This window comes from Myiozetetes cayanensis, unplaced genomic scaffold, assembly GCF_022539395.1.
Source record: "Myiozetetes cayanensis isolate MyiCay16 unplaced genomic scaffold, myiCay2020 scf21, whole genome shotgun sequence".
NCBI classification, from domain to species: Eukaryota; Metazoa; Chordata; class Aves; order Passeriformes; family Tyrannidae; genus Myiozetetes; species Myiozetetes cayanensis.
In genome coordinates this window covers 8,174,775-8,196,055 of record NW_026087423.1, presented here as the reverse complement: position 1 = coordinate 8,196,055, position 21,281 = coordinate 8,174,775, and the positions used below count along the sequence as shown (strand labels likewise).

General features: G+C 42.9%; 2 protein-coding genes across 3 annotated transcripts in view; one reads left to right on the top strand and one right to left on the bottom strand.

The window, feature by feature from the left end:
• Positions 1–178: 178 nt before the first annotated feature.
• On the bottom strand, positions 179–14,920 carry RSRC2 (arginine and serine rich coiled-coil 2). Of its 2 annotated transcripts, none has more exons than XM_050318412.1 (10): positions 14,797–14,920; positions 11,791–11,950; positions 11,213–11,256; positions 8,422–8,612; positions 7,322–7,465; positions 3,640–3,762; positions 3,470–3,549; positions 2,635–2,867; positions 1,281–1,370; positions 179–831 (listed from the first exon to the last, which is right to left on the bottom strand). In XM_050318412.1, exons 1-10 carry the CDS (start codon positions 14,800–14,802, stop codon positions 652–654), a joined length of 1,251 nt encoding a protein of 416 aa, XP_050174369.1. In that variant the 5' UTR covers positions 14,803–14,920; the 3' UTR covers positions 179–651. The 2 variants fall into 2 exon arrangements, with proteins under 2 accessions (XP_050174369.1, XP_050174370.1); XM_050318413.1 differs by lacking the exon at positions 14,797–14,920 and adding an exon at positions 10,239–10,316 and having other exon boundaries at positions 8,422–8,634; positions 11,791–11,893.
• Positions 14,921–15,633: 713 nt separating this feature from the next.
• Positions 15,634–21,281, top strand: part of KNTC1 (kinetochore associated 1) — a 30,985-nt gene continuing 25,337 nt past the window's right edge. The window contains 13 exon segments of the mRNA XM_050318520.1: positions 15,634–15,819; positions 15,921–16,044; positions 16,425–16,540; positions 16,855–16,927; positions 17,127–17,204; positions 17,682–17,716; positions 17,914–17,958; positions 17,960–18,025; positions 18,874–18,967; positions 19,294–19,346; positions 19,637–19,749; positions 19,933–19,987; positions 21,073–21,171. Of these exon segments, the coding sequence (XP_050174477.1) occupies positions 15,688–15,819; positions 15,921–16,044; positions 16,425–16,540; positions 16,855–16,927; positions 17,127–17,204; positions 17,682–17,716; positions 17,914–17,958; positions 17,960–18,025; positions 18,874–18,967; positions 19,294–19,346; positions 19,637–19,749; positions 19,933–19,987; positions 21,073–21,171 (1,083 nt within the window). The 5' untranslated portion in view covers positions 15,634–15,687.

Below are 21,281 nucleotides of genomic sequence, written 5' to 3'. Positions count from 1 at the left end.
CCGCTCTCGGCGCCCGTTTCCCTTCCCTTCTGAGGGGGGACACAAAGGAGGTTTCAAGGAGGTTTTCCTACACTAAAACCCCACTTCGAAATAACCAAAGCAAAACTGACCATCCTTAGATTTTCCAGACCTCTCCCTGGAGATTGGTCCACAATACAAATTAACATAAAGTAAAACCTTAGAGAAAAAAAATGTCTTTATTATTAACCAGTTTTTCTGCACTGGATTATGTGCCTATTGGCCCAGACCGCTAAATAACATCTACACAATGTTTCTTTTCATGTTTCAAGAATTGAAAATAACTGTACAAGGTTAAAGTACAAAAGTACACAAGACAGTGGACACGAAATATCCATATATGAGTTTATCCCATCTGCTGCTTGTTTGAAAAGTAGAACTTTTAACTAAAAAATACTGTCCTTCTCTAGTTCTGTCAAGTTTAATGGAAGTGGGTATAACCTGATTACAACACTAACACCAGTATCACTAATCTGATATTTACAAAAAAAATTCGTATTTTTCAATAAATTAAAGTCAATGCAACACCCATGCTAGCTTTTTTGGTGAACAAGGACCCCAACATGTGAACAAGAACCTTCCACAGTCCCAAAACTTCAAAACTGCTTTATGTTTTTGTTTTGTTTTCCTTTCTCAAACTGCATCCATTCCTCTCATGGAAGATGTGAAGCCCAAGCCCATTCCTCGTTGTGTGTGAGTCTGTGATCTGGCCATTTCGTACTGTGCATCCAGGTTTCGGAACACCTCCTCCTGCTGCTTCAGTGTTTTGTAACTCTCCTCATCCACGGAGCTGCATCCGGCTTCGTCCTCGCTCTGCGAACAGGGAGAACACAACCATCAGCTCGGGGGGTTCAGAGGATGTGTCCTAAACAGGACTGTTCTTTAAAAAAATAACCCTTTTTAATAGTAAAGGAAAATTAAATTTCAATAAAATTATTTTTTAATAAAAATCAGATTAGGAAGAATTCAAGTATTTGATTTATTCAAGCATATTGAAATTTATTTGAATTTACTGCTGCAACATTCTATTCTCTGTCAAGAAACAGAGGGCTGTCTCATTAGCCAGAAACATGCTGATATATTCTACAATTTTAACTGAATCAGATCTAGATGCTACTTCTGAATTTAATAAATACCTAAAGTTCAAAACTACATCAGGTAGTATTAACTCAGTATCTTTACTGGTTAAGGTAGACTTTAAAATAAATAGAGAAATCATTATGCTACAATTAATACACTTGATTACATTCAGAATTCTTTACCTTTATGCCCATCAGTTTTCTGAACTTGACATTTTGGTCCTTGTTTCCAAAATTGAGTTTTTCCCATATTTCTGCAGACTGTGACTTATCCTGCATAGGGTCAAAAAAAAGAAAAGATGTATCAACTTTCAGGCAAGATCCCATTAATATCACAACACAGTAGCAAGCAAAGAGAGTGTTAAAAACGAGCCCATTCTAAAGCACAGCTGGAAGCAAAAGGTTTCCAAGTGTGCCATTCCTGCAGCATCCTGACAGGAGCTCTGGGAGGGACCTCTCCCCAGCCACAGAGTCAAAACCAGGGCTATGTTCCTTCCTTGGGAGCACTGCACTTCTTTCCAAAGGTCTGGAAAGCTGGTCAGAATTCGTGCTCCAAGTGAGTTATGGAAAAACAAATTGGCTTATTGCAATGAATTAACACACAGCCCAGGTCAGGGAGAACTGCCTGGAAGGCATTCAGGGGTGTCCTTCCCTCCCTCCTGTCTCCCATCAGTGCCATGGGAAGCAGTTCCAGTTTCTCCCATCTCATGGAACAGCCTGTGAGGAGCTAAGGCAGCTTGTTATGTAACTGCTGCCAGGTGGTAACACCTCAACAAACCCTTCTGTGCCTGCAGAGAGTCAAAAGACAAAACCACAAATATTTTCCCCATTTTTCCCACAGTATCAGCAAGCAAAACCTGTACTCAAATCCAGCAACTTTCTGAAAAACCAACTGCCACAGCAGCCTTTTCTACCTCACTAACTGCAAGGGCATCTGACACAGCACGAAAGCCTGAAGGCTTATTTGTATTTATAATTCTTGTTAGGGTTAGTAATTCACTGCTCTGCTCTTGACAAGTTACTAGCAAGGTCTACAGACTTGGTTTTGTCATCTGGAATTGGACAGGACACAACCACATGAAGAATCTCTGCAGTCCCAGAAAGGGATGGTCAGTTATGGTTTCCACACCTCAGCCATCACTTTTCAGTAAAGGGACACCATCTGTACCTGATGTTTAGTTACAAACTGCAGGCAAACTGACAACAGCAACATTAAGATCTAATTATAGCTCTAAGGTTTTATGCCATTCAGGGTTTCCTTGAGGTTTGTGTCACCACCATTTGTCACTGGAGGTCTAATTATCTTAGTCCTTCCAATCCTAAAATCACAGAATATTCAGAGCTGGAAGGGACCTACAGGGATCAAGAGTCCAATTCTCGGGTTTAAAATTTTACCTCAGGCTGCTGTTAAAACAGGGCAACTTCCTGACAGGTATGAAAGTAATTTTGCTGGAAATAACATTAATAAAAATCTTTAAACTGAGTGCAAGAGGCTTCCAAACAAGTTCATGAAAGCAAAAAAAAAAGCCACCATTACCCCTTCCTTTTTGCCTTGCCAAAGCATCTTCCGCTTTTTCTCCTGCTCAGCAAATTTCATGGGGTTCACAGCTGCGGGGTTGTAATAGCTGGGAACAGCTATGCCAGTCTCTGCCAGGGCCTTGGCCTGCAGGGCTGCCATCTGAGCTGCCATGGCAATCTGAGGAGTCACTTGTGTTCCCGACGCCAGCAGAGCGGCCACGTTGATGACGGAGCCTCCGGTGGCTGCAGCCGCTGCAGAAAAGGGAACTTGTTATAAACAAATTTGGATCTTGGAGGGAAAAAAAATCCCAACCACCAACATCCCCCCCAAAACCAAACAAAAAAAAGCCAAACTCCCCAAACGCTTCCCTTCGACAGAAATAAGTTGGAAAGGCACAAATAACAAATGATCAAATACATGTTGTTTGTAAATTAAGAAACACATCTCCGACAGTTTCAGTAAACCAGAAGTGAAACTGATGTACCCCGGGGTTCTAAATAGCCCTGAGCAGACAAGAGCCTTCACACTCTGATGGTCCAACGACCATCACAAAATCATGTACCAGCTGAGTTACACAACAGTTCTGTTGTACGCTCAGTAAGTGATAAGAAAAGTCCTGATCATTTTGGTTGGGGTTTTATGTTTCTTATTTTTGGTTTGGTTTTGCTTTTTTCCAACATTTCCTCCTTCTGGTTGTGGTTCTTGTATATGGACACCAAGTTAAGGTTATACAAAGACAATGTGCACGTTTGTTGGAAGGACTGTAACACTCAGCTCATAGGAAGATACTCTCAATAAGCCTACTTTTACTTTCACACTCCTGTTAATGAATAATATAATACACATGAACTACCTGCAGCCATTTCCTGTTGCTTCTGTTTTTCAACCATTTCCTTCTCTCTCTGTTCTTGCAGTTTCTTTGCTCTTTCCAGTCTAGAAGTACACGAAAATAAAAACATTGAGCTGTGCAAAATCAACATCAGGAGCTTATATTTAGTGTCCCAAATCCCAACCATTCCTGACCTCCTGGCTAAGGCCTCCTGTGCATCCATAGCCGTGTTCCTGCCCCGGAAGGGTGGAGGGCTGGGGCTCCTGCTGTGACTCCTGCTGAACCTTCGGGGCTTCTCAATTCTCTTCTTTCTCTCCCTGGAACCAAATTTGACAGTTGATAATCCAAGTACACATGGAGTTTAATAACAGTTCATAAAGGATTTGATCACAACATTAAAAATTTGCTGAATGATTCATATGGAGAGCTCTCAAGAGGCTTCCTAGGGATTATGGCTGAGCAGTGTAACAGCCAAACTCTCCTTGTAGCACAGAGCTAAAATTCAAGATTTCCAACTGGAACAGAGTGTCTAATGCTGGACATCCATTTCCCCTCTTTTACTTAGTGTTTAGGACACACAGATCTGCTCTAAAGATTCTAAGACCTGCCAAGAAATTCTAATTTCTGGTAAAGTCAATTGCAAGAGAACGGAAAAATAATCGAGTTCAAAGAATGCTTTAGAACCATAAGAGACCTCAAAGCATATTAATAATGAGCATTTTGAAGAGGCCCAGGTTAAGAACTGGAATGGTACTCAGTGAAATTATTATTACTCTCCCCTGAATGTGCTTTGGACAAGAGGCTGCCAGGCTGAGTGGGAATGTGAGACCTGCTTTAAATGGGAGATTTGCTCTTGAGGAGACCAGACTGTGCACAGAACTATGAACATGAATTATCTGCAGCCTGACCATCAGAAAGGCACCCAGTTAAAATGCATTTTTTTAAGCAAAATACCAAAATACTCAGTTCAGTTCTCCTTGAATAGCCTTCTCCCCACCTCATCCCAAGCAGGAATTATTCTTAGGACACCTACACCTCATCCCATCTGAACAACAACCACTCAAAGTACACATATAAAGCACTATTAGAGCAGCTGCCTGTGCCAGGATCATCAATATCTGCATGACAAGAGATAATTTATCCCTCTTTAAGCCTCTGACACTGATGTTTCAAAGAAAGAAGTCACAGATGCTCTAAGTGTTCACCAAAGCTCAAATTACAGGAGGTACCACTCACATTTTCCCCAGATTTGCCATAAACAGTAAATTGAGATGGACAAAGGCGTTTCTGCAATTTTATACTTATACTTTTACACTTATTCTGACAGATTAACTGGAGGTAGTGGCTAATGACAACAGCCACCTCACATGGCAGTCAGGGACTCTCCTGCTTCTGTTTGCACCTGGGGCAGCATCTACAAACACCAAGAAGTTACAAAAAGATCCTTGTTTACAAATCTGGTAGAATACAAAGGAGGCAAGACTTATCTTTTCAGAGAGGATGCCAAGATGCAGATTCAGGCACTGGGAAGTGACAGATCTGCATTCCTGAGATAAGATGTAATGCATGTTTCAAAGATACCTTCATTTTTCCCGTGCTGACTATTGGAGTTTGGTCTTGTCTTTGGTCTGATGCTTTATTGCACTGGTAAACATCAAGGAAATAAATATTTGAGCTTTTGTATGGAAGTATTTCCGTTTGAAACAAGCAGATGGTGTCGTGTTTTCCACCTAGCATTTAGTCAGAGCCACAGCACGAAAGAACTGCCAGGAGGGTCTGCACTAAAAGCTGAGTTGAAATGGCAGGGAGGACAAATCACTTGAAAACCTGAGCTTGAGATTGTGCCAAGAACCATCAAGAGAAGGTCAAGCTCTACTGTTTGCAAACGTTTCTGTCACAGCCTGCAAACCAACACAACAAGCACTGCACTTCAGGAATGAGGGAGTTTATGTTGAGCAGCTTTCCACACCACGTTTATCTGGCTTGTGGAGAGTTTTCCTTGAGGTTTGCCCAAAATTCTCTTTTCAAAAGCTTCACCTGAGCCCAGAACTTGATAAAGTGTTCAACCTACTGTTAAAAACACCTTCTTGTGCCTCACTGGAATTCTCTAGGATTTGCAAGACAAAAATAGTACTCCAAAGGATTCTTGCAGTGTCCATGACTGTCCAACAAGGCCTGTTTCCAGCTGAAGAAATTCCTAAGCTGTGACTATCTCTTACTTTCTCTTCCCAACTTTGATGTTCTGTTTCAGGTAATCTGAATTCCACTGCAGCAGCAAAAATCTATCGTGGGCTGTGAAGTTTTCCTGGAGCCATTAAACACAAAGTGACTTCTAAAACCAGTCAGTGCATGTTACCAACAACAACTGCAAGCAACAGGGAGCTGAAGCCTTGCACAACTTGCTGAAGGTGGCTCAAATCCCACTAAACACAAGTAACATGTGCCAGCTGCAGACCCAGCTCTACTCACCCCAGCTGGAAGTTTGGGAGAAAGCGAATGTGAAAATAAAATACGACCCAAGTCATGGAATTCAACCACTTCTCCCAAAAGAGAATCTTCTCAACAGTTCCCCAAGTGATGCTGGAGCATCACACGAGTGTGAGGGATTGTCAAGTCTCCAGTGAGCCACTGTAATGCTGAGTATTCACAACCAACTTCTACACCCTTTAAATCTGCAATTTCAAGCACTGCTACACGAACTGGAACGCTGTCAGCACTGTCAACACTTCCTTGGGAGTTCTGCAGGGTCACTGATTTGCATTCAAACTACTTCCAGTGAGTAGGAGGGAAAAACCAGATCTGGAGAAGTCACTGAGTCCTATTTCAGCTTAGTCATTCAGAAAATCCCACAGGACATTAAGAATGCAAAGGTGATACCCACAGACAGACTCAGAACTCTACATCAAAATACTGATTTATCAGCACTGGAAACCATTTCCTTCTATTCAGTGAAGAAAACCCCAACTCTGGCATATTCCAGGTGAGGAATGGAATGTCAGCTCTGTCAAACAGACCCACAATAAGCCACCACGTGTCTAGCTGAGGGTTTCAATCTGTGCTTCTACAATTTCAGCAAGAAATGGAAGCACCCCAGATAGGGAGAAAAATTAACATCATAAATATTCTCAAGTTGAATTGACAAAGAGGAGTCAATCATTAATATGGAAGAGTACACTCAGATCAGAAATGGTCCACCTGACTCAAAATTCACCATAACACCACACTCACTGTGCCACTTCACAGAAAAATTAAGTCAACCTTGTGGAGCTGATCAGGACCAGTTTCTGATCGTTGTATCTGCTCTGACAGCCCAGGACTCCCAGTTAAACTTTCCTTTTCTGATATACTCACATACTAAAGGGTTAAAAACAGCAGCACACCAACCACACTACTCTTGTTATCAAACACAGGGAAGGGTCAGATGGATCTTATTCTTCGGTTTCTCTCACTTAAATACTATTTCAAGTAGGATATTGAAAGGCTAAGTTCAGCTGTGATATAAGAAACCAAGAAGAGCTTGAGCTGTGCCAACTATTACTCCTCAAAATACTATTTACTTTCCTTCTACTTCGTGAGCCAAAAGCTCTAAAAAACGGTGTTTTAGAAGATATCCCCAAAATAACTAGTTAAGCATTTTTAACTGCTGACAAGAAATCCTGTTATGAAAAGCTGAGAGTCTGAGACACTTGAGCTATCCAGGACAAACATTTCTGTAAGAGCCATTCCCAGCCCTTCCCCCACTGCATCAGCACAGCTGAGAAAACGCCAAACACATTCGGCTGCACCGAACAGACTCGAACTGGCCAATCCATCACCCCCCCAAGAGAACGTCCAACCAAACACCACCACCCAGCATAGATGGAAGGGAACACTCACCTGCTTCTACTCCTAGTTCTGCTTTTACTTCTGCTCCTATGTCTGTGTCTGGATCTGGATCTGGAGCGGGATCTGATCCGCCGTTTCCTCTCTCTGCTGCGGGATCGGGATTTTTTCCTGTCGCGGCTCCTGCTGCGGTGACGTCTGAAACACACGGGCCAAGTTCTTACAGATGGTGCCAGCTTGGAATGCAACTTCTGCTTCAGGACTGACACACAGGTCTGTCACCACAGGGCAAAAGGCACCAGGGCAGGGAGGGGAGACTGCAGACTACACATGCAAGGGTTCAAGCCTAGAGCAGGTTAAGGGGTGAAATGGGGAAGGAACCAAAGGCTCCCACCGGCCACAAGAGGGGAGTTACCCAGTTTGTGTCAATAATCACACTCCAGTATTGCTATCTCTAACTGTTCACCAAAGTGTACATCTCAAAACAAATACATCTCAAAACAAATACAAAGCCAAACTAATCTGATGCAGGAGCCTTAAATGTGAGGCAACGAATCCCTGCTCCTCCCCATGGTGTTCTAAGACAGGAAGAGACGCCCAAATTTCAGCTTGTGAGTCACATCATCAGCCCATCATTAGCTGAAGCTCGTTCCTTGACATCCTGTTTGCTGCAGATCCCTCAGCTACAAGCAGAGCTGGCCAGAAGTTCTGCTGGCAGCAATCTGTTTGCCCCAGGGAATTCTCCTGTCCCAGGAGTGTGCTGGGTGGGCTACCAGGCAAGGAGGATTGGCCAGCACTGCCTCTGGAAAGCTGGTGATTTCAGAGGCACAGAGCCACGTCACTGCTAAGGTGCATTTGCTCTCCTGTCACTGACCACAGGGTACATTTAGCAGGCTCTGTTTAGTTTTTCTATACCAGGTATAAACATCAGACACATCCCCTGTACAAAGCCTTGGAGATATTTTGTACTTTTACTCAGAATCCATCTGCAAAAAAACCCAGCAGCAAAGGCAGTGCCCTGTGAGAGCTGAAAGGTGCAACCCAAAGTGACGCTTAGAGCAGGTCAGTGGCAGAGCTGAGCTGGACTTCACGAGCTAATTCCAACCCCTGCTTTTGCAAATGCACTTGCAGAACAATCCCATGCACCGACTCACCTTTCCCGAGACCTGGATCTGGAATGACTCCTCCCCCGGGATGACTTTCTGTCCTTGCGTTTGTGCCTCTCCTCGCCATTTTCAGATGAATTTAAGCTCTCTCTGCCCTTGTCAGAAGAATGTTCTTTGTCATTGTGGTCTTCAGATTTGTGCTTCTTGGAGGACTTCTCTTTGGATTCGTGTCTTCTTGCCTGTTTTAAGAAGAAGTTGGTTCTTTCAGGAAAATAGTGCAACAAAGAGAGTTAGTATGGGTATCAGAAGATAAAAATGATAAGTTGTGATGCAACATTAGTAACCTTAGGAGTGTGACTCAATCATGAGTGATGGCTGCTTTGCCTAATGCCACCAACTACCCAAAGCTGTAAATGCACCCTAGAATTTGTCCCCCTTTTCCCTCCTCCCCACTGTCTATGAAGGATTTCTAGAGCATCCATCAAGGTATCTTTACAGTGTTTCCAAATAAGAGTTCACAGGATTGGAACAAAAACAACTGTCATTTTCAGTTACTGTCTCCATTCCAAGCACATAATAAGATCCTAACAATTTCTGGATATGCATAGATATAAACACTCACATTTGCAGGGAATATTGAATATTTAATATTTGCCTAAGCCTTCCATACAGAAAGTTCCCTAAATCCATACATAGTTGCAGACATACTACTTTGCTTTTAAAACTAAACAAATATTTATCCATCATCAGGTAATTTATTTTTAGAGTAAAGCTCTTTTCAGTCAGTAAGTACTTCCAAGAGTTTTTATAAAGCCAAGTATTAAGTTTCATGGTTGACATCCCCTGTTTTTAGTGTTTAAAGCTAACATGCATCCCTCAGGCTGCCCCCAGCAGTTTTAAATTACAGATATGCTGCTCCACTACACCGCAGTTTCTTCCTGCAGTGCCTCTTAAAAAAAAAAAAAAAAAGGATTCCTTTTTATAGCTGCAATGCCAAAAATATTTAGCAAGGTCAGGCCAGATTTTTGCCAGTGTCTTCCTTAGAGACTAAGTCGTGACATCAACACCCTTTCTTTATATATCCAGTTTATTCTGAAATCTCCCTGGCAAAAAAGCAAAGCTCACTTAAGTCTGATGCTTAAATAATGTTTTGAGTCACAAATTAAGCACGAGACATTCATTTTAGATTAACTCCAATTATTCCAGAGTTTTGTTTATTTCTTTGTTTTTAACTCATCTAAACCTATTAACTCCTCATAAAACCTTTCCTACAATCAGAACTCTCAAAAGAAGTAAGTCTGGAGAAGATGCCATAATTAACTTATACCCACTTGTCCAAGTCTTTCTGACTCCTTATTAATACATACCCACTTTTAAATATGTTCTTCAAGTAAACAAGAACATTAGGCATTTTTCCTGCTTTTACAGTGGTTTATTCTTAACTCCTTTAATATTACATAAATACACAGGTTACCTGTATACTAAATTAAAGCATATATTTCCACAGGCAGTTGTTCTGATACACATATTAGGAATTACTGACATTCAGTATTTAGTCTGCAGACAGAGCTTAACCCTGCCCACGAGTGACAACAGCACACCTACTGTGGGACATCATTTCTCATCTGGTCACCCTGTGAAACTCAGCAGCTGCTCAAAAATAACCTGTGTAAGGTCAGATCCAACAACATGGCAAAACACTGCCCAGGCTTTTAAAGGGCTTTTTAATCATTACAGAGATGCTTAGAAATGTCTCTTTCAAATCCCACCTTTCAGACACACACTTAGTAACAAACCACCACTACATCCCGTAAGGATTTAAGGTATTTTTAAGGGAAATATGAGTTTGAATGACTAATAGTTACCTTATCATGAAGTAGGCTTATAATTTTGCTATCTGAGTCTGCAGCGTCTTCAGTTCAGTCTCTTCGCGCATTAGCACGCTGAGTATGATTTATTATAGAAATGTTATCATGTGAGCTGGACAAGAGATTATTCAATTTCACAAAAACTCGCCTAGATTTTGCTTTTCTTTCCTCCTTTCTTTATTTTTTTTTTTTTTTTAAACAGAGCTTCCATTGGAATGGGGGGAAGGAGAAGTTCCTGACCCGGGTTAGAAGTTAAAGTCCCTCATCTGTCCCCACACGGTTTAAGCTTCTTTGTGACTATTTGGATGCTCCTGGTCTGCTTGTTTAATCTCTCCTCTGGTGTGTGAGCCAGTTATTTTAAGGTGTTACTGATGCTGTCTCTTCTCACTCCCCTCTAGACACACACACACATTTATTGAAGAGACAGCCCTCTGACATTTTTGCTGCTTCTGTCCCATTTCCAGCTGACTCAGCTTGTCTGTCAAGTTACGACAGTTGTGACAATTAAAGGCTGAACAATCAGAGCTCAGTCAGGTGGGGAATTATTTTTAATAGCCTTAAGTAGATGGGAATGTTTTATTGAAAAAGTCCTGAACATTGGCCAGGAACAAAGCCACCCAAGGCTTTTGGATAATGGAAGCTCTGTGAAAGTCATCAAGAACACCATTCTACTTCTCCACATGAACTCTTTCTTTTGGCTGTTTCCACAGAAATAAAAAAAAAAAAAAAAAAAGAAAGAAATTAAGTTACTAGTTTCTGAAAGCATTTCTCTATCAAACTATTACCTTGTCAACATGATGGCTGCAATCATGCTTCACTATGAAAGGCTCTCCATATCCATTTTTAAGCTTTAAGTTCTCAATTTCTTGTACTTACCATAAAGTCATTTCTACAGGTTTACACATATGTGCATTACTACAAGATACTTTTTACGATGTACAATTACCTAAACACTACAAAGTGTTAATTACCTCTTTGCTTCTGCTCCGGCTTCTGTGTTTCCTTCCTTCGGTATCTGGAGGAGAAAACATTTACTGTCATTTACCAGGTTAAAGAGGAGATCACCTGGCTATCTTTCTAGTTCCTCTCAGTTATTCCACCTCCCAAAGTCAAGAGTTAGGACACAAACAGCCCTGTTTGAGTATCTATTCTGCAAAATCTGCTAGTGCCAGGTTTTTGCATTTATTTAAGCTCTGACAGTGGCACACAAACCCACGTGCTACTCCAGCCACATTCTTACACCAGGTCCCCTCATTTTTGTTCTAGCTGTGCAAAAGTATCCCAGTCTAAGCATTTCTAACTAAAATCAAGACAAAATAGTGCTGGTTTCCTGGTTGTGATCCGACCATGGCCCCCTCCCCAACCTCTCAGCACCGACAAGAACTTTTCCTCCGCAGTTTCAATATGACACATTTAAAGACACAAACTCAAAAGCTCAATTTTTCCCCCAATTCTAACAGGTTACCAGAGCTAAGCCTGTCTATTTTTTCCCAAATGGTTTCCAATAGAGCTCAGCTCTCCAAGCCATTTGCTGCAACAAAAACCATACCTGACTTCCGTCTCCTCTCCCTGGACCGGGAGCGTGATCTGGAATAATGATGCTTGGATGTTCGGGGAGAACCAGAAGAGGCATCTGATTGTTCCTTTTTCTTCTCTCTTTCTGGAGAGGATTTTTCTGGGACTACTCCATCTCGTTCTGTGTCACTACCCTGCACGTGAGGACAGAATGTTTAAAAAAACAGAAGCTTGGGGCTGAAAGAGCAAGAAAAACTGTTCACTTTGTACTTCCTCTGAAGATACACCTCATTTTTGTTCTGCAAAAAGTGCTGTGAGCAGCCATCCCACAGTTAGGCAGCAGCTTGTGGACTTGCAGTGCACTGTGGAACTGCATACAGATTGATTTTTTAACACTTTAATACAGAGGACTAATAAGAGAGTAACATTTTACTCTCTCACTACATTAGACTGTACTTTACTTTTTTCCACGTGCTTTTGAGACTATCAGGAAGACCAAACTGTGATGCAGTTTTCTCTAAATGGTGGTGGGAGGTCAATCACCTTTTAACATTTTCATTATCAAGATTACCCAAGGTCACTGCTGATCAACAGATCTAAGTGAGCTCACCAAATCCCCACACTGTTTTGAAGCACAGGAATGAACTTTGAAGAGAAATAAAATCAGGTGGATTGTGTTAGTGTTAGACAGCTGATTTCTGAGTGAGGGAAAACCTCAACAGTATCTCTGGGCAAACATCTGTATTTGTGTGTGAGCTCACACAGGTCACTCACAGCTGCTCCAACAATCACATTTTTCTTGGCTAACAAAAACAAGATGTTCCCTCCATTGATGTAGGAGAACTAAACCCAGAAACTTATCTTGGGTAGTCAAGACTACTTTGTGACTCCATCTAAGAGAGGTAAATGAGTACAACGGGTGTAGAGTGCACTGAGAGGAATGGAATGGAAACAGGACACCCTGAAAAGGTGCATGTGCCCCGTGAATGCTTTTACAGCTTCACTGCTCTCTCTTGCTCTGACCTCATCAATGCCAGTCATAACCAAACCTTCTCAGCATCCTGTGGCTGCAGGAGATGTCACTAAGGGCATTATTTGACCCACAAATGCTACTCATGAAGATAATTTAATGTAGCAGAGGACCTGAACTTGCAGTTTTCCACCAGCTGCAACTGGTAGAACTGTTTGCACACTGAACATTGACAGGTGAAAACCTCTCAAAAATTGGTTTGTATCCATTACTTTGAAAACAAAGCAGCTACTTTTCCTTAAACCTCAAGAGATTGTCATTAACATATTGTGTATTAATGGCAGAATTTCTTCATTACGTGCACCAGGTTAATATTTGGATTTGTTTTCAGCTGCTCCTGCTTAGCCTGGCCAGTTCTTTATCAATTTACATCTATAAAAACATTTCTCTTTCAGACACAAAGCAGCTGTTCACTTCTCCATCTGCATGGTACACACAGACCTAGCTGAGCACTGACAGCTCAGGATTGCACCTGCAGCAGAACTTTAGAGTCCCAGGGACACTTCTGAATATCATTGATGCCTCCCACACCTTCCCAAACACTTCAGCACGTCAGATAGAGAGCAGGAAGGACACCTTTATTTGTCATCACAATACCTGGCATTCCACACCTATCCCTCACCTGCTTATCTACACTTCCCCCCCTTCCTCATCTAAGGTTTCAAAAAGCCTCAGCTAGGAGAGTTTTCAAAGGAACTTTGAGGTGTCTACAAATTTACATTTTAAAGTCACTTGAGAAGGAGAGAACCAGTTAAGAGTGTAAGTTAGCTGGGATCTTAAACATTATCCAGCTGAAACTGAGCCCACTGCCACCTTCTCCAAGGCTCCCAGTGTCATTATTTACACACCGTGCTGCTCTTTAATGCCCTTGTGCTCCTCACCTGAGGGAAATCTCAGTGCACCAAAAACCAAACCAGCAATAAAAAAGCTGCCAGAGTTCACTCAGATTGCTGCCACTTCTCAGCTTGGCCACAGGCTCAGTTCTTACTTTGAACAAAGCCCTTGCCTGCACTTCAGAGGAACCTCAAAGGTAGTGCCTTCAATCAGCGCAAAACTACGTAATTCTTCAAGTCCTTTTACAGAAAAACACCTTCTGTTATATAAGCAAACAGAAATCACATTAAAAGGGAATGATTTTCTCCAGAAGTTTAAGGCCTCCCCTTTCTGCTTCACCACAAACTGAAAAATTTGTTTCGAATTTTCAAAACTAGAACTTTGAACATTTTGTGGCATCAAAATGGTAGTTCAAAGTCAACTTTTGAAAGTTTTATCACTTTCAAGCGGGCTTTGTTTGTTGGGCAGTGTTTTTATTTTTTTTACTCTCAAGACTACTGAGTAACTTTCGAAAAAATTAAACACTTTTAAGTTTGAGAACTCTTTGGTAGCTCTTACTGATTCTTCACCTCATTAATGGGTCAAACACCTTAATACGTTACCAAGACAGATCATTTTTTTAAAAGAGAATAAAGCTGCACTCCGAGACTCTGCTTGAACATGAGGGGCAGTGGTAACTACAGCAGAGGCGCTTCTTATCGCTATTATTTATAGAAAGCAGGATGTGGGCGAATAATTCAGGAAATACATATAAGACCTGTGATCAAACATAAATAATAAAGCAAGGAAAGAAAAATAAATAAAAACCAAGCATGGCACAGACACCAAATCGCTCCCCTCACAGGGAAACCCGCGCGCCCACAGTCCCCACGAGAAACGCCCGTATCCCCAGACCCCTTCTCCCCGCAGCCAGAGAACCGCAGCTCCTCGATCTGAGGGGCCCTTCTCCCGTCTCCGAGCCCGGGGCAGAAAGTTCTGGAGCCCGGGCCGGCAGCGGCGGGCGCGGCGCGGCCGCTCCTCCCCGAGCCCATCATGGCGCCGCAGCCCAAGGCGCGGCGGGCGCCATTTTGTGCCTCCGCGCACACCGCTCCCGACCCGGCCCTCCCCGGCTTCGCCCCCTCCGCAGCCCCTTCCCGCTCCCCTCGCCCCCAAACCCCGCCGGCGGCCGCCGCTCACCGCCATGACCGAGCGCCCGGGGGCCGCCGCCGGCCCTCAGCACGTCCTCGGAGAGGCTCGACCTCGCCCGGCTGCCGCGGCCACAACGCTCGCAGCGGCCCCGCCCGCCCTCAGCGCAGTGCCCGGATGGAGCGAGGGGCGGGAGGGGCGGAGGGGCCGCGGTGCCTTGTGGGCCGGGGAGGAGCGGGCGGCATCGCGTTCCGGGGAGGTTTGGCCGCCGCCGCTTCCCGTAGCGGCCGTGCCGGCTCCCGCCAAATTGAAACCTGAGGGAGCGGCCGAGGGGGCGCCGTGAGGTCGGGGGCACGGGGGTCACCGGTGAGGGGATCGGGACTTCACCGGTGAGGGGATCGGGGGGTCACCGGGGAGGGGATCGGGGGCACGGGGGGTCACCGGTGAGGAGATCGGGGGTTCACCCCGGAGGGGATCGGGGGCACGGGGGGTCACCAGTGAGGAGATCGGGGTCCCTGGGGGCAGGGGGTCCCTGTAGTCAGAGGATGGGGAATCCCTGAGGGCAGGGGGTCCCCAAGGGCAGGGGATGGGGGTCTCTGGGGATAGAGGGTCCCTGTGAGCAGAGGGTGAGGGTCCCTAGGGCGCAGGTTTGTCACCCATGGGTCCCTGTGGGTGGGGGTCTCCGCAACGTGGCGGGGAGGGCTCTGGCCCTGAATTTAGTTCCCGAAACGTGTTCTCCCCAAGCTGCCTCCAGCCGGGCTGGGATCCACACCGTTCAATGTCTGTTCTAAACACACGGTTCACCCTGCTGAGGCTCGTGCTGCCCTTTCCCCTGCACGGTGTCACCGGGCAGTAACGAAACACTGATTTGTCTGTGATCGTGTAACTCTCCAAGGCTGCCTGCTCTGCAACACTTTCCCTCAATGTTTCTCCCAGGGCAAGATGTGGAATGACATCGAGCTCCTGCTCAGCGATGACACGGGGAGCGTGCAGCTCCCCGTGGGTTTGGGACAGGAATGTGGCACCGCGCTGTACCAGGTGGACACACTGCTGCAAATCACGTCTTCAGAAAAGGTACAACCCACCCAAACCGCGCTTTTATTTCCCTTAATAACCACCAGAAGCTCTCTGTGGTGTTTTCTGGAGCGTTACTGTAACACCCTGTCCCTTCCCAGGTCTCAGTTAACCCTCAGCTCCAGGGGTGCAGCTCGAGGGACGGCAGCGTGGTGGTTGTTGCTGACAGATCAGTGGCACTGCTGGACAGCACCAGGCTGTCCCTTCTGCTCCACGTTCAGTTTGGTAGGTTCATCCCTCTGGAATTCCACTGGAAATGAAAAGCTGGCTTTGAAAACACGTATTTGTTTGTGTAGGAAAACACAGCAAGTGTCTTCCGTGTCTAACTAACCCGTAAAAGGACTTATTATAATAAGTACCTTGGTAATAAAAATTTCTGCTTTTCAACACATTGAATTAAGTATTTCTGCACAATTTAATTGGAATGCTTCCTAACTTTTCATTGAAATGGGAATAATGGATATCAAACCCACTCCCTGTATCCCCTTTTCTGCAATTCCTTTAATCTGGGACACTGTATTGTCCAATTCCTGGGTTTCAAGTGTGAATGTCTATTCATAAACCCCAAATCTTAATATCTGACATTTTGCCGTGGACCTTTCCAGATACTAACGTGGATGTGGTTGGAATGTGTCAAGAAAAACAATTCCTTGTGGTTGGTGAGAGAAGTGGCAATTTCCATCTTATTCACATTCCATCCAAACAAACCTTGCTGACCAAGGTACAGGAACTTCTGTGTTTGGTTTTGCTGAAAATCTTTTGTTCTCAGACTTTCTTCAGGGTTTTTTTTTTTAATCTTTCTTCCAAATGTCAAGGTATAAACATTCCTGTGTTTTGAAGACACATTCTAATCAGACATTAAAAGGGTCACTTTTCTTCCCATGAGTAATGAATAAGGAAAAAATATTTAGGAATTGCTTGTATGAACAAGAACCAGTCCTTCATGAAAGACAGAAAAGTTTAAATTTCGAGCTGATGATCAATATTTTAATAAAAAAAAATAGAATAATAATCTTTATACTCTTTCTATTTTAGATTTTGGTTGAAAATTCTTCAAGGGAAAAGGCTTACTTAAACCTCTTTATTGTAAAAGATCATGCAGATGCAGGTAAGAATTGGATGGCTTTTTTTTCCCCCTTGTCTGAATTCTTGTGATTTTGTTCCCCTTTTACACCCTCAAGGAAAGAGACTGCAAAACAAATAACACAGGAAATCACAAAGAAAAGTACATTTCAAAGCAAGTAGTCTCTTTCCTTACCCTTGAATATTTAAATCTGAAATATGTGTGTTGGATTTTTCTTTTTTAGGTGTTTATCACATGTTTGTTCTCACAAGCAATGGGTGTTTCTGCATCCTGTGTCTCCCCCTTGCTAAGACACAGGAAGGTAGGACGAGCTACAAAGCACCTGGGATGTCACTGGGACAGGGAGAGCTGTGTCATAAGAGCTTTTCCACACCATTCCTGATGGGAAGAAGTTGCTGAGCTGGGATTTTCTGTGTCATCTTAGTTTGGTTTTTAAGGGGGAACTGAGACACAGCTAACTCTGGAATAAAATGATTTTGGTATTTTCCCCACTAATTCTTTTACCTTATCTCTGAGTCACTGCTTTAGAGAGCAGGATTTGCAGCCATAATCTTAGCTGTGCTTAAGAATATTGGAAATCATTTCAATTTTTCATGCTCTATAAGTGTAGTTATTAGTTAATTCTCTGTAACTCAGCACTGCCACTACCCAAGATCCTGGGTGTTTTTCCCAGCTTAGTCAGGTTAGGGCTATGTTTCTCTCATCATGTTTAGTGGCTTTTTTAAATTTTGAAAACATTTATTTAACACTGATTTTATTTTTTTTTTCAATTATCCAGCAATTGAGAAGATGGACATGACCACAGCAAAGAAAGTAAGAAATACCTGCAAACTGGTACCGTGTTCTAAGTGCAGGGTTTGGGACAAAACTTTGCACCTTTCATTGACTATTTACCAGTTTATTATTCCTGTGATTGACACAGAAATGAGCAGTTCCAGGTTTTTATCCGCTGATGGCATAAACAGCTTCTTTTCTTCCCCTTTTGTCCCCTTCACCTCCCACCCCCCAAGTTACAAGAAGAGATAAAGTCAACCTTCATTTCCACGGAGCAGCATCCACGGCCTGGGCTGTCAGGGCTTTGTGCTCAGCAGCACAGTGAGCAGGATCCATCTGATCATTGGGGTAAGACCTCAGGGTGTGTTTGCAACACTCCTTGTGTCAGCAGTGAGGGTGTTTCTTTGATCTGCCCTGAAATTCATCTTTAACCCCTTAAAAAACACCATCAGCTTTTGGCACTGAGACTCTTCTGCCTTTCATTTTCCTCACTGTAAATTGAAGTTCTCGGCTGTGCAGCCTGTCTGGGGGCTTTGCTCTCCTAAGAAAATAAGTTGTCATTTCAGAAATCACTTTGTTAGGATGGATGAGGGGGGAATATTTTCACCCTGGTTACGTGAGCTCGGTAAATCACTCCTGCTCTGCACTCAGTGGGCCATTTCCAGCCTCACCCTTGAGGCAGAGCCAGAGCTGGAAAGGATCTTCCAATCAGCTTCATCAGCTAAAATAACCAGGTCTGATTTAGCAAAGCTTTTTGAGCATAAATTAAGTACAGGAACTAATAAAAAAATTAAAGTACAGATATATGTTGAAATGTTCTTTTGGACTAGAAACAAGTTTATTTTTTGAAGCTTGTTGAATTCAGGGGGATTTTTCTCAGTGGGTCCAGGGTAATTTCATTCAGCTTTTATGTTCTGTAAGAATGGAAAGTGGAGGGTTTGAACTATTTTTAAAAGAGCCATAAACTGCTGATTGTAACAATCACTGGAATAAAATCAGAGTCCCAGAACATGCTGAGTTGGGAGGGACCCACAGGGATCATGGAGTCCAACCCTTACCTCTAGAGGAAATTAATGTATTTTTTCTGAACATCAATATAGGAATAAAGTTTGCTTTGCAGCTTTCCAAGTTAAAGAGCAGTTGTCAAGGACAAATATCTGCTGTAGGACCCCATTTGCCTTTGCCTTCTCTCACAGGGTAGAGGAGATCACGTGCTCTCCAAGTGGGAGGTGGACACTACCAATGCCCTGGTGTCTCTGCAGAGTTTTGCTGATTCAAGTCTGATCAAAGGTAAAAAAGTTTTTTTCATTTTATAGGCAAGTGTAGAATTCACATTTAATTGCACAAATTACCAGTTTTCAGTTATTTCACTGTTTTCAGTAAATGCACATTTACCAAAAGAACAGTTCCTGTAAAGGAATGGCCAAAACGTGCCTGGAAACCCCAGAGACACGAAAATCACAATTCCCTTTGAGCTGAACCCTGCACAGCCCTGGGAAATTCCATGAGCTTAAACATCCATAGGCTTCCAGTAGTTTTATGTTTGAATTTGTTTTGGTTTCAAACACATTACCCAAGAAAAATAACAAATGTGTGTGACTGTTGTTACTTTTCAGGTGCTGCAAAACTCCAAGTCCTCGACAATCTGCTGTTTGTTTTAGATACAGAGGTGTGTGCAATGATTTTGTTCAGTCTTTGTTTTACAATGTTCTTGAACCAGCTTCTAAACCTATTTTTTAAGGCAAAAATAGCTTTAAAATAGAGTTTCTATAACATAAAGATGATTACATTTACAAAGTATCTTGATCTTCCTGTTTGTTTGGTTTTTTATTCTACTCCTGTTCATTATTTAAGCTCGGGAATATATTAACATTTTGCTCAAAAAGTAAAACAAAAAAAGTCTTCTCTGAGGAAAATCTGAAATCATACTTGTTTTGTTTTGTTTTTTTTTAAATGCAGAACATCTTAAGCATATGGGATGTTTATTCTCTTACTCTGATTTGGGATTGGCCTTCAATCCGTATCGAGGAATTTCTTCTCACTACAGAATCAGATCCTGCTCAGGCCATGTGGTGAGTGGGAAGTCCCAGCACCAGTTCTGGAAAGGGAAAAGTTGTCTGGAGTTGCAGGAAATGTGCCTGTGTCCATGGGACACTGTATTTCCCAAAACTCAGAAACAAGAATATTTCCTGCTTTTACCATGAGATTAATACAGCATATTTTGCTTTTTTTTTCCTCTCTTTCTCCTTCTGTAGGGAAGGGCTTGCCAACCTTAAACTGATTGTCATGACAATCCCAGATAACCAACAGGTATGAGCTCTTTACAAATCTCTTTATAACCTGTTTTTCTGTCTTTTATTCTGTTCCTCAAGTGTTGTGCAATTGCTCCCAGAGAACAAAAAAAAAAAAAAGGGGGGGAGGAGGTGAATGGCTAAATATTGGGAGCACACAGAATTCTCAGGAGCTTGAGGTGCCACCTGAAAGGTGACCATCTATATTTTAAGGATATAAAGTGAGGGCTGTTGGGATTTGAGCAGGGCAAGCTGTCCAGCTGTTTGGGATTTTTTTTTAATGGATTATTTGGGATTTATTTGTTTGGGAGGTTTTTTAATGGTAAGTAGATAAGGAAGAGCAGCAAAGTTCACTCTTGTTTTATACACTGGGAGACTTGGTAGGTGCAGGGAGAAGAGATTTTTTTCTTCCCATCCTTGCAGGGACACAAAATACTCTGCTGAGTCCAAACTTAGCAGGAGCAAAAAGCTCAGCAGCTTGAGCCTTGTCTTACTCACCTGCCAAAGCCAGGCTGGGATTTTACACTTCTAAACTCTCTCTCTTGTCTCCCTTTCCCCCAGGCCTGGGGGAAAAGTGCTTTTCAGTCTTTACCAACATTTCAGAGAGAGCAGCTTCTCCTTCAACAGGCAGAGAACAACCCAAAGGAAACACAGAGTGTGAAAATTCCCACACTTAAACTGTGTTCTTAGCATTGCCAGCTGCAAAGTTCTCTCAGGGGAAAACAACTAAAGGAGGAAAAACCTCTCCTCTTCAGCTCTTCCTTCTCACCTCCACCTTCCCAGAGCTCCCCAGAGCAGCATCAGCATCTCCCTGCAGGTGCAGCACTGACTGAAACACAATGTCAGGATGAACATTCTACATTTTTTTACATTAAATTAAACCTGTCTGATTATACATAAGAGAGAGAGAGAGAGGCAGCATCTAAAGCTTCACCAAACTTTCTCAGACTGGAGATCTGCCTTCCATAAAAACTTACCAAAATAATCTTCCCTCTAACTCCAGCAGAATTCAGAACTGATTCTGCAAACCTCCCTCTGTCACCAGGGTAAGAAAGGAAAGTAATTCTGACTTCTTTGTTTGTTTTCTCCTTTTTTCATTTATAGATGAGAAGTCTGAAGGTTTTTGCCTTGCCCACTATGGAACTGCTGTATTCTCTGGAAGTATCTGCTGTTTCATGCCTTGTTCAAAGTGGGATTTGCACAGTAGGTTTAGATGATTTTCTTTTTGTTCTTTGAAGAAATACCATTCTCTTCATACACAGAAATATTGAGGAAGGCACCACGTTATTCTTGTTAGATTAGAATCAACCTGT